The sequence below is a fragment of the Pongo pygmaeus genome, chromosome 12 (genome assembly GCF_028885625.2).
Source record: "Pongo pygmaeus isolate AG05252 chromosome 12, NHGRI_mPonPyg2-v2.0_pri, whole genome shotgun sequence".
Classification (NCBI taxonomy): domain Eukaryota; kingdom Metazoa; phylum Chordata; class Mammalia; order Primates; family Hominidae; genus Pongo; species Pongo pygmaeus.
Window position 1 is genome coordinate 124,136,385 of NC_072385.2, and position 14,074 is coordinate 124,150,458.

The 14,074-nt window shown below is 36.6% G+C and overlaps 1 protein-coding gene across 4 annotated transcripts in view; it reads right to left on the bottom strand.

The window, feature by feature from the left end:
* Window positions 1-14,074, bottom strand: part of TAF1B (TATA-box binding protein associated factor, RNA polymerase I subunit B) — a 95,750-nt gene that overhangs the window by 29,412 nt on the left and 52,264 nt on the right. For all 4 annotated transcript variants that reach the window (XR_010123150.1, XM_054474420.2, XM_054474418.2 and 1 more), the window contains one exon: window positions 3,796-3,943. Coding sequence is in view for 3 of the 4 variants with exons in the window: in XM_054474420.2 (XP_054330395.1) it covers window positions 3,796-3,943 (148 nt within the window). In the remaining variant the exon portion in view is untranslated. The remainder of the gene's footprint in view (window positions 1-3,795; window positions 3,944-14,074) is intronic.

The following is a 14,074-nucleotide window of genomic DNA, read 5'->3' on the forward strand; positions in this document are numbered from 1 at the left end:
CAGTGCAGGTCTTTGTGAGGCAGAGAATTTGGACTATTATACTATTAAGATAATTTCAATTTACAGATGTCACCTGAATTTACTCCCGGGCTTTATTCAGATGCAAAAAGATTAGGAGATAGAAACTTAAGCTCAATTCAACAAGCATTTACTGAGTGTCTACTAGGTACAAGACACTGTGCATTAATATAATGGAGGAAATTAGAGAAATGAATGATAGGACTCTTGCACTCAAACATGTACACTTCAAACACGGAAAAAATTAATTTTAAAATACATTCACTAAAATTTTAACCATTATCTATATTAGGTTGCAGAAGGTATAGTCTCTTCTCAGATAATTTAAAAATCAAAACCATATTAGTATTATTATTCTAAAAAATGACATTTCTTGAAATATTTCTCCTTTTAAAATTAATATCTTGGCCAGGCGTGGTGGCTCATGCCTGTAATCCCAGCACTTTGGGAGGCCAAGGCAGGCAGATCACCTGAGGTCAGGAGATCCAGACTATCCTGGCTAACACAGTGAAACCCCGTCTCTACTAAAGATACAAAAAATTAGCCGGGCATGGTGGCGGGCACCTGTAGTCCCAGCTACACTGGAGGCTGAGGCAGGAGAATGGCGTGAACCCGGGAGGTGGAGCTTGCAGTGAGCGGAGATCACGCCACTGCACTCCAGCCTGGGTGACAGAGTGAGACTTTGTCTCAAAAAAAAAAAAAAAAAAAAAGAATTAAGATCTTGAACTGCTCCCCTTATGCCAAAAGTATAGACTAATAAAAAAAGCAACTGGAAGAAATGATGAGAATGGTAGCAAGGACAGTATAGGGTCTTGGAAGGGAGCAGAGGGTGGGAAGAGCACAGGCCCTGGAAGGGGAAGACTGGGTTGTAGGAATCTACTCTGCCATCTACCAGCTGGGTGTCCCTGAACCGCCCTAAGCCTTATCTGTCAAGGGGAAGCCTGCTTGCCCTCTCCTCCCACCTTCACAAAGGAGAGAATTTATATATGGGCACTTTGGAAACTTCAGAAATTACATACATGAAACAGAAATTACATAAATGATCACGAACGCCAACAGAAACTCTATCCAGCAGGCTCGTGGGTGACCATGGGAGGAACCATAGTAGAGGGTGGAGAGTGCATCTGAGCTCATTCGTGGCCATCAAAGGGGCAGCGCTTACTCAGGCAGGGTGTGTGTGACATACTTGCCGAAACCTTTCCCCGAGCCCCAGAGGCTACCTGGTCACCTTTAAAGGCGTTGAGGAGGGGCGGCTATTGTCCCAGCATGTTTAAAACCACTTTTAGCTTTCTGGGAACCCTAACCCTCTCTTTGTAAAAGTACCACGTACATAGATCTCTTCTTTTTGATCAATGGCACCGCACAACTGATGGCATTACCAAGAGCAATATTTGTCATTACAAATGGCACATTCTGGAAATACTCTTATAATCTTACGTATGGGTGGTTTGCAAACCAACTGTAAACATTTTAGAATCTACATCCTAAGGTATAGGGACTATCATAACTTAATTTGTAGATCTATTTTTTGTTAAAAAAAAAAAAAATAGGCCAGGCTTGGTGGCTTATGCCTGTAATCCCAGCACTTTGGGAAGTCAAGGCAGGAAGATGGCTTGAGCCTGGAGGTTCAAGACCAGCCTGGGGAATATGGCAAGACCTCGTCTCTATTAAAAATAATAACAATAAAAAAACTAGCCAGGTATGGTGGTGCGTGCCTGTAGTCTCAGCTACTCAGGAGGCTGAGGTGGGAGGATCACTGGAGCCCAGGAGTTCAAGGTTGTAATAAGCTATGATCACGCCACTGCACTTCAGCCTGGTCAACAGAGCAAGATCTTGTCTTCAAAAAAAAAAAGAAAAAGCTTATTGCACTCCCCGTGCCCACTAATAAGTAATACAACTCAATATAGGATATTTATAAGATACATAAAGGTAGGAGAAGAAAAAAATAACATGTGTTACCCTAACGTAGAAATAGCCACTTTAACATTTTGGTATATTTACTTCTAATCTTTTCATGAATGTCTTCATTTTCTGTAGCTGTGGTTATGTTATACATAATTTTGTAATTTGGCTTGTTTGACTTTTTATTATAACATAAACATTTTCCATGCTTTTATGAACTCTTCATAAACATTATTTTAAAAGCTACATACCTAAAGTTCCACTGAACATACACAACACTGTTTACATAACCCTTCCCTTTCTTTTGGATATTTAAGTTGTTTCTGATTTTTTAATATTATAAATAAAGAGACTAATGACATTTATGTGTAATTTTTTTCTATAGTTCAAATTATTTCTATTGAACAGACTGTGAAAAGTGAAATTTTTCTACCTCCATTTATTATAATACTGCCTCCAAAAAGTCACTTAATAAATATCAAATGACAATAATGTCTCTCTGCATATTATAATGGATTTATTTCTACTCCTTACTCACAGGAAATGTTAGGCAAGAAATACAGTTAAACTATAGATATCAGCCAGAAAACCTATCATCCCCTCTCTGTCCAATAATAAACATGTGAGATAGATGCTTGCTTGCTATTAACCAGGCTGCATCAGTTATAGACGCTTGCTTGCTATTAACCAGGCTGCATCAATTATATTTTGATAATCCCTGGTATTCCTTCCATAACCCAGTATTCTCTCTATAAACTCACGATTTAGAACATAACACAGCATACAAGAACTTTCCGCACTTGAGAGACCCATCAAAGAAGCAGAAAGAAAAAAAAATCCAAAATAGTAATTCTGATCTATACAACATGTCCAAATGCAGAAATAAGATCTTCCAAATTCTGGAATCTTAAATAATTACTGATTTCTGGAATCTCAATAAGAGCCATATTCCTTAGCTTTAGAAATGTTACATTTGAAAAATTTAAATTATTTCTGTTCCTGTTTTAAAAAATATTTTTAAATTATGACAATACTTACATTTATATACATGTTACTACATATTTATATTCATATTTATAGTTACTGTACATACAATTTCATATATTGCTTTTTTCACATAACACATGTATTTTACTCTCCTATTAACAATACATTCAATCACATTTTTTACATTGCTTCAGCAATGGTATAGTCACACCACGTTTGTATTCTCTCTTAAGAATATAAGTCCAAAATTTCTCACATTTCTAGTCTAACAAGAAATTCAGGACTGGATTCCACCAGCAGATTCCATTGAGGTTACCTGTGTGTTCGTATACTACGAACCAGGTATAGTGAGGCTCTTTTTACATTCTATGTTTCACTGCCTTAAAGAGTTCAATATGATCTGACCAGACTTTGATCTCCATTTGTTTTATGGACTGGATATATTATCAAACAACAAAAATGTTACCATAGATTAGCTTCTAGGATTTTTTTAAAAATTAGAATTCATTATGTAATAATAATGCCTCATGCAAATTAAAAAGTGCCGTTTTGGGATGGGGGACAGGTCATTAAAAACATATACTGAAACATTTGGTACTTTACTTGCACTCAGCAAACTTACCAAAAAAATCAAACATATTCTCTCAAGCATAAATCCCTCACACCAAAACAGAACTCTTATTTCTGAAAACTCTATTTCTGAATATTGTCCCTTTAATGATTTTAAAAGGTCTGAATTATTTTAAGAAACGATTTTGACATTAAGTTTTATGTTACCATGGACCTTTTCAGGTGGTTCTAATAGTCTATGATTTGAAAAGATTCTATACTCTGCTTATTATAACTCTACTAGTTAAAGTGTCCCCACAATATATGAAACACACTTACCAGGGAGGTTGACTTCCATCAAGTATTTCATACACAGTATGTTGGGATGAAGATAGCAATCTTCAGTTATGTCTGGAAAACGAGGCAAATCTAAAAATGTGCCAACTTCTATTGTTTTTTTATAGATATCCTCGTAGTCAGGCCAAGACTGAAATAAAAGAGAGACCACCATAGTTGCAATTTTTGCAACAAAAATTATTTTAAAAAATATGTTCTGATTTAGAATGGCTATTATTAAAAAGTAAAAAAATAACAGATGCTGGTGAAGTTGTGCAGAAAAAGGAACACTTATGCACTGCTGGCAGGAATGTAAATTAGTTCAGCCGCTGTAGAAAGCAGTTTGGAGATTTCTCAAAGAACTTAAAACAGAGCTGCCATTCAAGCCAGCAAACCTATTACTAGATATATACCCGAAGGAATATAAGTCACTGACACATGCACGTGTGTGTTCATCACAGCACTATTTACAATAGCAAAGACATGGAATCAACCTAAATGCCTACCAACAGTGGACCAGATGAAGAAATTGTCGTCTATATGCACCATGGAATATTACACAGCCCTAAGAACAAGATCATGTACTTTGCAGTGACATGGATGGAGCTGGAGGCCATTATCCTAAGCAAATTAATGCAGTAACAAAAATCCAAATACTGCATTTCTCACTTATAAGTGGGAGCTAAACATTGAGTACACATGGACACAAAGAAGGGAACAACAGACACAAGGGCCTACTTGAGGGTGGAGGGTGAGGATCAAAAAACTACCTTTACTGTGCTTGTTACCTGGGTGACAAAATAATCTGTACACCAAACCCCCACAACACGCAATTTACCCATGTTACACAAACCTGCACATGTGCCCCTTGAACCTAAAATCAAAGTTGGAAAGAAAAAAAAAATTTCTGATTTAGCAAGTAATATGTTCCAAGCCAGAGTATTTGGAATGCTTAAGAAAAGAAAAACGAACAGATACAACTAATATGCACTCACTGAATAAAATTTGGAATTTGGAGAAAAGCATGAAGGGAGAAAATCCCCATAAACCCTTAATATTTTAACTCAGCAATTTTAAGTCATAAATACTAAATGTTAAAAGCCATTAAAATTCTATTTGGCTCTTAAAACTCTTATGGGGTTTTCCCATGATATGGTAAAATCACTACTTCTTGCCTTAGAAGAATGTGGAGAAAGGATGAAAGCTACAACCCAATCAGAGTTATAATGTTGTCATGACTGCTCTGATACACAAATTCCCTCTCACCTTTCCCACCTGCACTCTCTCATTACTCTCCAAATTCATAGCTAACAAATGCGGCTCACTGTTACATAATATTCACGTGCTTCCATATGAGAGTAACGCCAGGCTTTAAGTCTAGTAGTTAAAAATCCACAATTCAACTTTGTACTAAACTCGCACATATAAAAGTATATAAGATTCTCTTACAAAGTTCAGAAAAGCTATGAACAAATATTAATATATTAATTCTGTCTAGCACTTACTTTAAGAACTCGAAGTTTTTTGCATATACCATTTGTATTTTTGCAATTTATAAACATTCCTAATATTAATACTGCATGTAATTTTTCACTTACTCATCTATTCAACATAAAAAATTTAGTTTAGAGCAGCTGGGTACGGTGGCCCACGCCTGTAATACCAGCACTTTGGGAGGCCGAGCCAGGCGGATCATGAGGTCAGGAGATCGAGACCATCCTGGCTAACACGGTGAAACCCCATCTCTACTAAAAATACAAAAAATTAACCAGGCGTAGTGGCGGGCGCCTGTAGTCCCAGCTACTTGGGAGGCTGAGGCAGGAGAATGGCGTGAACCCAGGAGGCGGACCTTACAGTGAGCCAAGATCGCGCCACTGCACTCCAGCCTGGGCGACGGAGCCAGACTCCGTCTCAAAAAAAAATAAAATAAAATAAAATTTAGTTTAGACCCTATTCTATGCAAGGAATTGTGCAAAGTACTTTGAGAAATAAAAACATGAATAAGATAATCTCAGAAATAAAAAGATGAATAAGACAATCTCCTTAAGGAGTTGACAATCGAGAAAGGAGATAAGGCTTGGATAAATAACTATAGTACAACACACATGTGCATGTGGGATTTCAGAAAACTAACATTTCTGATATGGAAGAACACTATTAAAATTGAGCCTAATACAAAAATTTTGAAAGTCCATTTTGCAGTATCTATTAAAGTTGAGCATATGTACCTCCTAGGTCAAGGGAATTCTACTCCTAGCTATGTATACCCAGCAGAAATGTGTATGCATGCCCATAAAAGACATGTACTAGGATGTTCGTAACAACACTATTTGTGAAAACTCTACGCTGGAAATTACTCAAATGTCCATAAATTACTTATGTAGAATAGATAAGTGAATTGTGATATAATCTCACAATGGAACAGTATTCAGTAAGTGAATGTGCTACATGCAACAATGAATCAATCTTCAAAACATAATGTTCAAAGAAAAAAGCCAGATGCAAAAGAGAATGATTCCAGTTATATAAAGTATAAAACTCAGTAACTCTGTCCCCAACTTCTGTACTGTTACAAGTCAGGATGTGATTACTCTAAGGGTGGGTAGGACATGACTGGAAGGGAGCACCCAGCAGAGCTCCTGGGGCGCTGGTAACGCTTCTCCATGAAGCTGGGTGCTGTGACTGTGTTCAGGTTGTGAAAATTCATCACACTGTATATACATTTATGATGTGTAGACTTTCCTATGTGTCTATTTTACCTCAATAAAAAGTAAAAAAAAAAAAATGCTTCATACATCACCTTTGTGGGAGAAATCATCGCTCAAATACAAAGGTGGAAAGACCTTAATGGTACAGGGGTATATGCTTATACAGAGACAATTACACTGCTAATTTTTAGAATTTATAACTATGCTTGATTTTACTTTGCCTGAAGCGAAAATCTTCTCTGTATTATATTTATTTTGGTACAACTATTTCCATAGCTAAACTCTTACATTTCCTTAGGAAAAATGCCTTCAGTTTATGTTATATTATCAACATACGATTGATCTGTAGCTGAAGAATACAAAGTAATTTTCTCTTAATCCAAAGTAGCAATGTGGCATTTTAAGTTTTTTTTTTAATGTTGGGATACAGTTATTCTACTTGTACACTAAAATACTATTAATTGTATTTTAATCTGTGAATTTTAAAGAGAGAAAAGAAAAACATAAGTTCTCAGTAACCTTTGAAAAGAAGGTGTCTTCCCTTTTATTTATAAAATTAATTAATTTAGACCTCTGGTTCATTCTGCACAGAATTTGAAGCATCTTTTCAAGCTGAGACAATTTAACACTACTAATAAGATTTATGGCAATCTTAATCCTTTTAAATAATGCAGGTAAGAGATGCAATTAAGTACTTTTATCTGCAAACAAAACACTAGAGCAGTAAATGTTCCCCTTAGAAAAAAAATCATCTAAAAAATGATTTAATGGATGATAAATTCATGACAAGTATGTGTAAGGTCATTAATGAGAAGCAATTTGGTAGGCTAAAAGGATTTAGCACATTTTCAAAACTTCCACACTAAAAGTTGATACATGAAACTCAACATCTGGTGACAAAGAGGCCACTATTCTTTCAAATATGAATTGAGGAGAAAATAATTATTAAGTGTGCATATCTACCTGTTTATCCTATAGATTAGATTCCAGATTCTGCTAGTCTCAATTCAGTATTACAGATTTCATTTTTTAAAATTGCTTTTATTTTTAAACTGAACTAACTTTCCTTTTTGAGTAACACTCAAAATATTTTTTTAAAGGTGGCTAAAGGGTTTTCAGTCCTATCCCATTTTCTTTTAACCAGTCTTGTCTCATTGTTATGCATTTAGGTTGTTTTCCATTTTTAAACCAGTATAAATAATGCCATGATAAATATGTTAGGAACATTTAAATCTGATTATAAAAATAACACATCAACATTATAGAAAATTTAGGAAATATGAAATTCTATACTAAAAGATAATAAAAATCTCTGACAACTTAGAGAAACCCTCTGTTAGGATCTGGGTGGACTTTTCTCTCAGCTCATTTGGGCACATCCATATTTATAACATTGGGATTTAAATTCAACAGCCTATTTGATATCTCTACTTGGATTATCTCTCTAGTATGTCAAACTTATATATCCCAACATCTTCCACATCCCTAAATTTTAATCCCTCCAGCAGTGTTCCTTACCCAGTCGCAAAAAGCAAACATTTAGGAACATCCTTGACACCTCCCTTTCCTCACACACCACATTCATTCCATTCCACAGACTGTTTACTCCACCTCCAAGCCTGGTCTTCAGTGATAGTCTTTCTCATCACTTTAACAACTCTACCCCAGACCCGAACTATCAAAAACCTCCTGACAGCCCTATATCTGCTTCTAGCTCTTTGCAACTGGGAGCCAGGGTAAGATTTTATTTTATTTTATTATTTTTGAGACAGGGTCTCACTCCATTGCCCAGGCTGGAGTGCTGTGGCATGATCACAGCTCACTACAGCCTTGACCTCCTGGGCTCAAGTGATCCTCCTGCCTCAGCCTTCTGGGTAGGCTGGGACCATAGGCATGCACCACCACACCCAGCTAATTTTTTGTATTTTTTGTAGAGATGGAGTTTTGTCATATTGCCCAGGCTGGTCTTGAACTCCTAGGGTCATACAATCTGCCTGCCTTGGCCTCCCAAAGTGTTGGGATTGCAGGCATGAGCCACTGCACCCAGCCCAGGGTAAGATTATAAAATGAAAATCTGGTATGTCATTCCCTTACTAAAATCCCTCTAATAGTTTACACTGCTCTTAGGCTAAGCTCCTGCCTCTCTGAGAGCTTTTGTACAAACTGGATTAGGAATATAGTTTCATCTCCTGAATTTTGACCTAACATTATGTTTTGTGAGAATTTTCTAATGCCACGAGATAGCCTGTGAGAACATCATTTTGAGTGACTGGAAAACATTCTTCTTTATGAATCCATCATTTCCTTATTACTGGATATTTATGTTAGATAGACATATCATGCATCATATTTAGCAGCTAAGAAAACGTGCTTTGATAGGCTGTTTTATGATTTAGGAAAATATTCATAGCACAATACTCAATTTTTAAAATGCAGGAGACAAATTTGTATATATGCTTCAATCCTAATTTTGCAAATATGTTTATGCACATTAAACAAGACAATCAAAAACAGCAAATGTTAATGGCATTCATGAGAAATCAGACTGTGATTTTCATCTCCTTCTTTATACTTCTCATTATTTTCTACATTCCTTCTAATTCTGAATGCATTACTTTTGTAATAAGAAAAAAATAACATTCAAAAATATATTATGGTTGTCTAAAAAATTAAATATAGACTTACTATACGATCCACTAATTGCACTTCTGGAACTGAAAGCAGGGATGCGAACAAGTATTTGTATACCAATGTTCCTACTGGCACTGCTCACAATAGCCAAAAGGTAGAAACGACCCAAATGTACACCAATGAATGGATGAACAAAATGTGGTATGTATGTACGTAAATGTATATATATTTTATATAACACAAAGCTAGATATTAGCAAGTAGTATATATAGATTTTGAATGTTTTATATATATCATAGAATATTATCCAGCCTGAAAAGGAATGAAATTCTGACACGAACTACAATATAGGTGATCCTTAAAGATACTATGCTGAGTGAAATAAGCCAGATGCCAGACACAAAAGGTCAAATGTTGTATGATTCCACATGTTAAGAGATACCTAGAGAAGTCAAATTCCTAGAGACAGAAAGTAGACTGGTGGTTACCAGAGGCTGGAACAAGTGGGGAATGGGAAGTTGGTGTTTAATGGGTATGAGTTTCAACGTGGGAAGATGAAAAAATTCTAGAGATGGATGGTGGTGATGGATGCACAAAAATGTAAATACACTTAATATCACTGAGCTGCACACTTACAAATGGCTAAAATGGTAACTTTTATGTATATTTTGCCACCAAAAAAAGTATAAAATGGAACCTAAGTTCTCAGACAAGGTGGCAGGAGAAAAAAAAAAGAAAAAAGGAATGTAAGTAATGTCTGTCTAAAGGAAAAAAAAAAAAACACAACATGTTAAAGAAGTCATAATTAGAAGTGTAATAAAGCTGAAAATTTAAAAAATTCAGCATATATGAAACCTACAGACATTCAAAATCTATACCACTTGCTAATACCTACTTTTATCTTACACAAAACCTCTTATAAATAGAAATATACTTTCAGGGGAAATATGGAGTTATTAAACTATAATTATTAAAAATGTAACACCAAGATATGTGTCTACATTTCCCAGAATAAGAAGCCTGCCAGAATCTTCTCCATTAGATACAATGTACTCTGTCAATGACAGAGAGTAAGGATTCTTCTATCTTTTCAGCCTTGATTTTCACTATTTTCATATATGTTAAACTCATAGACCAGTTTCTCAATAGACATAGTTCCCAAACAGTTTTAAACAGAATCCTGTTTAAAACAACACATACTTAATAAGGTATAACAGCATTTTGTTTTATACTGACCCGTTGGTTGTCTGCTAATTCTACCTCAAATTTTCTGTGGAACAAGGTGGAATAACAAAACACAGACATAGAGATAAGGCTTATATAATGCACTGCTCAAAGCACAATCTCCACCAGAATCACTTGCAAGTTGCTTACAAAAAACATCTTCTTAGAGCCCACACTATACTTATTGAATCAATTTCTGACACTGGGTCTAAGAATCTGCAGTTTAAACAAGCTCTCCAGGATATTCTTATGCATACTAAAGCCTGAGAGCCTCTAGAGATTAATGAAATTGCTATGGATACCCAGAAAACAGAATATGCCGGTTGTAGGAAACAAAAAATAAAATGCAGAGGCTATTTTTCTTGTAGACAGGAGGAAGTGCTCAGACAGTTTTACTCTCCAAGTTTGGAAAGAGAAGCACACATACACATTCCAGTGAGGCTGAGATGATGGTAGCTGGGGGCGGGGTGGGGGGTGGGGGGAAGTGGGCTAGGAACACAAGAAAACACCAGCTGGCTTCTCTCCCTCATGCTGTCTGGGAGGGAAGAGTAGAAATGAGGGAACCTGATCATTATGCTCACCTCAACTTCCCTCAAGAAGATTTGAAACCTGTCAGGTTTCTAACAAAGATTGCACAAAAAATCCCAAGCATTACATGTGGCCTGCAAGAGTAAGAAGGTGAACAAATCTAGAGTCAGGTTTGAAGGCTCTGGGCAGATCAAAATAATCCAATAAGGCCTTCATTTGAAGGTGCTTAAGAAGTGACTGACAGCTCTGGAGGAGTCTTTTTCTTCCTTCAACCAAAAGAAACCCAGTTTCACAAAGGGTGTAAGATTGCTCCAAGGCAAAGTGAATCATCCTGGCTGAGTGCCACGCAGTGGGTTTGGCTGACCCAGTATTACATCTTTTCTTTTTACTCATTCAGGGAGAAGATCAGAATGCTGTTGATCAACATTCAAAATATTGGAGATGTACTTCAGAACAAATTTCCAGTTTCCTCTTTATCCCTTCTTGCTGAGTCTAGTGAGGGATGATGAAATGACTAATTCTTGAGGGGACTGAGAAACACTGCCAAGGACTGTGGTAGAATAGTATCTATGTTACATATTATCTATTTTTAAACTGACCTGTAGGTTTAAAATATATAAAGAAAATCAAAGCTGAAAAGATAGAAGTAGCCCTATTTTAAGTCACTGACAGAATAAATTGTATCTAATACAGACAAGTATATCTAGACAAGTATATCTAGACAAGTATATCTAGACCCAATACTTTGGTTCAATCAATGATCTGATTATTTGGTATGCTGTGAAGAGATGTTGCCCCTGAAAGATACTAGATTTTCAGTTTATTCTACCAGGTAAACTGAAAGATTTTTGCTAGAAGTAAATACGGCTTCAAGTCAGCACCATACTCCAGAAAGTTGAGTCACAAATGAAGCAGTAGAGGCAGAGGCAGAAAAAGGAGAAGAGGGTTATCTCCAAATTAATTTAAGTAAACGAAATGAACTGGCTATCTACTTGGGCTCAGGAATCACAACTCAGAAAAAGGAGATGGCTGGAAAGACTAAAATTTAATTTGCACACCTATCTCCTCTCCTGAGCTCTGCTCTTAAGTCAGGGTAATGGCAGGAAGACTCAGACTCTCACGGCCTGCTTAGAAAAAGAAAACAAACCACATCAACACTCTCTGTATTCCATGTCCCTCTGCTTTAAGTGAGTTTTGCCAGATTTGTTGTTATTAAGACAGAGGGGCCACTGAAATACTAACAGAACAACTTAATGGAAAGAAACAACTCAGCTGGGATAAAGGTTTGAAAAGGTTTTTAAAGCTTTTTTTTTTTTGGTTTTTAGATGTGCTCTCAACTTTCTGGAATAACAAAAATAAAACAAAACCAAACACAGAAGGAAAACAGTCCCTAGCAGCCCACACACAAAACTCCACTGGCATATCTTCATCGCCATCTCCTAGCACAATTGCACCTTTTGTCATTTCTGGTGGAGGTACAGCTGCTGAAGAAGCCAAGACTTAGCGGAGAAAGCTAAGGCATGGAAGGGGGGAAGAAAATGCTTCCTTTGTTAATGAAAAGCCGTTTCCATTTAAAAGTTTCAACATACTATAGAATAGTGAATGCACTTTTGTGAGCAAAAGCAAAAAGCACACAATGAAGAAAAGCTGCCTGTCAATTAAATCAACAGTCATCCGAAGGCAACACAAACCTCTTCTTCTTGAAAAAAGAGGGAAGGAAGGGAGGGAAGTAGGGAGGGAGTGTGGACATTTACTACACTTGGCTGAGGATGTGTCTAAAAAGTAAAATAAATGTGACATACAGGGCTTCTAGAGTGACACAGGTCCATTTCATTACAATAGTAAGAAATCACAAGTTTAACATGTTTTTTAAAAGACCACAAAGCTACAATAAATTGTTCCAGCATGCATTAAAAACGGAGTGCTTGGGAAAGCATTTTATTGAATTTCACAAATATTACAGCGAGTTTATTTTCCTTCGTGAAGCAATACTTTAAGACAGGTAAGGACAGGCTAGAGTTTCTGTTACACAACAGCAGGCTCCTGTGATAAACCTGATTACAATACCCTGTCAGAGGCAAACTTCCTGCTCAGCTATTAAAAAAAAAAAAAAAAAAAAAGAGTGCAGTGCCTCACCCTTACTTATCCTTATTGTTGTTTTGAGGCAGATTCAGCTGAGAAAAAGCTAATGCTAAGTGCACCTGTTAATCCAAACTGTTATCAAGACTCTCCATAACAAAGGAAAATTAACAAGGACTAAAACTATCAGAAGTAATGACAAAGCACTGTAATTATGAAAAAAGAATAAAATGATTCCACATGTATCATGATGCATAAATAGTTCACCTTGCATTTTTAATCTGCTAGACTTTTCTTAATGACAGTAAACCTACCATGTAGTAGAAAAAATACTTTTTTTTTTTCTTTTGAGACAGGGTATCACTCTGTCGCCCAGGCTGTAGTGCAGTAGCACAATCACAGCTCACTGCGGCTTCCACTTTCTGGGCTCAGGTGATCCTCCCACCTCAGCTTCCTGAGTAGCTGGGACCACAGGCAGGTGCCGCCACGCCCAGCTAATTTTTGTATTTTTTTGTAGAGCCAGGGTTTCACCATGTTGCCCAGGCTGGTCTCAAACTCCGGGGCTTAAGGGATACTCCCACCTCAGCTTCCCAAAGTGCTGGGATTACAGGCGTAAGCCACCATGCCTAACTACAAACAATTTTTTTGTGTGTTCAAAATCTAGTCTTCTGGGAGTTTGTGGTGAACATATTGCTTTATGTGAAATATAGTCTTGGCCCTGAGGATGAGGCCTTTTTAGAAACGTGTTGTCAACTTGCACAGACAAACACAAACCTTATGAACAAATACAAAATTATGAACTGCTGACCAATGAGGATTTGCCAACTGAACAGGAGATAATAATTTGTTTTGGCCCCAGGATCAGAGCTGGTAAAAACCTATTGGAGTCCTCCTTAAAATGTGTCTGTTCTCCAAACACTCTGCTGATTGTTGCATAGCCATGTTCCAATTTCACATATCTGTAGTAATGAAGTTTAAAAGATGGTATCGAGAAGAGTAGATAATCTCAAAATAATTTCTATTTGATTCTGGAAGGGTTATGTGATTACTGTTGCAGCAGATTTACCTCTGCTGTTACTCAGTTTAGTTTAGTCTAGTGTAAAACCAGGTTC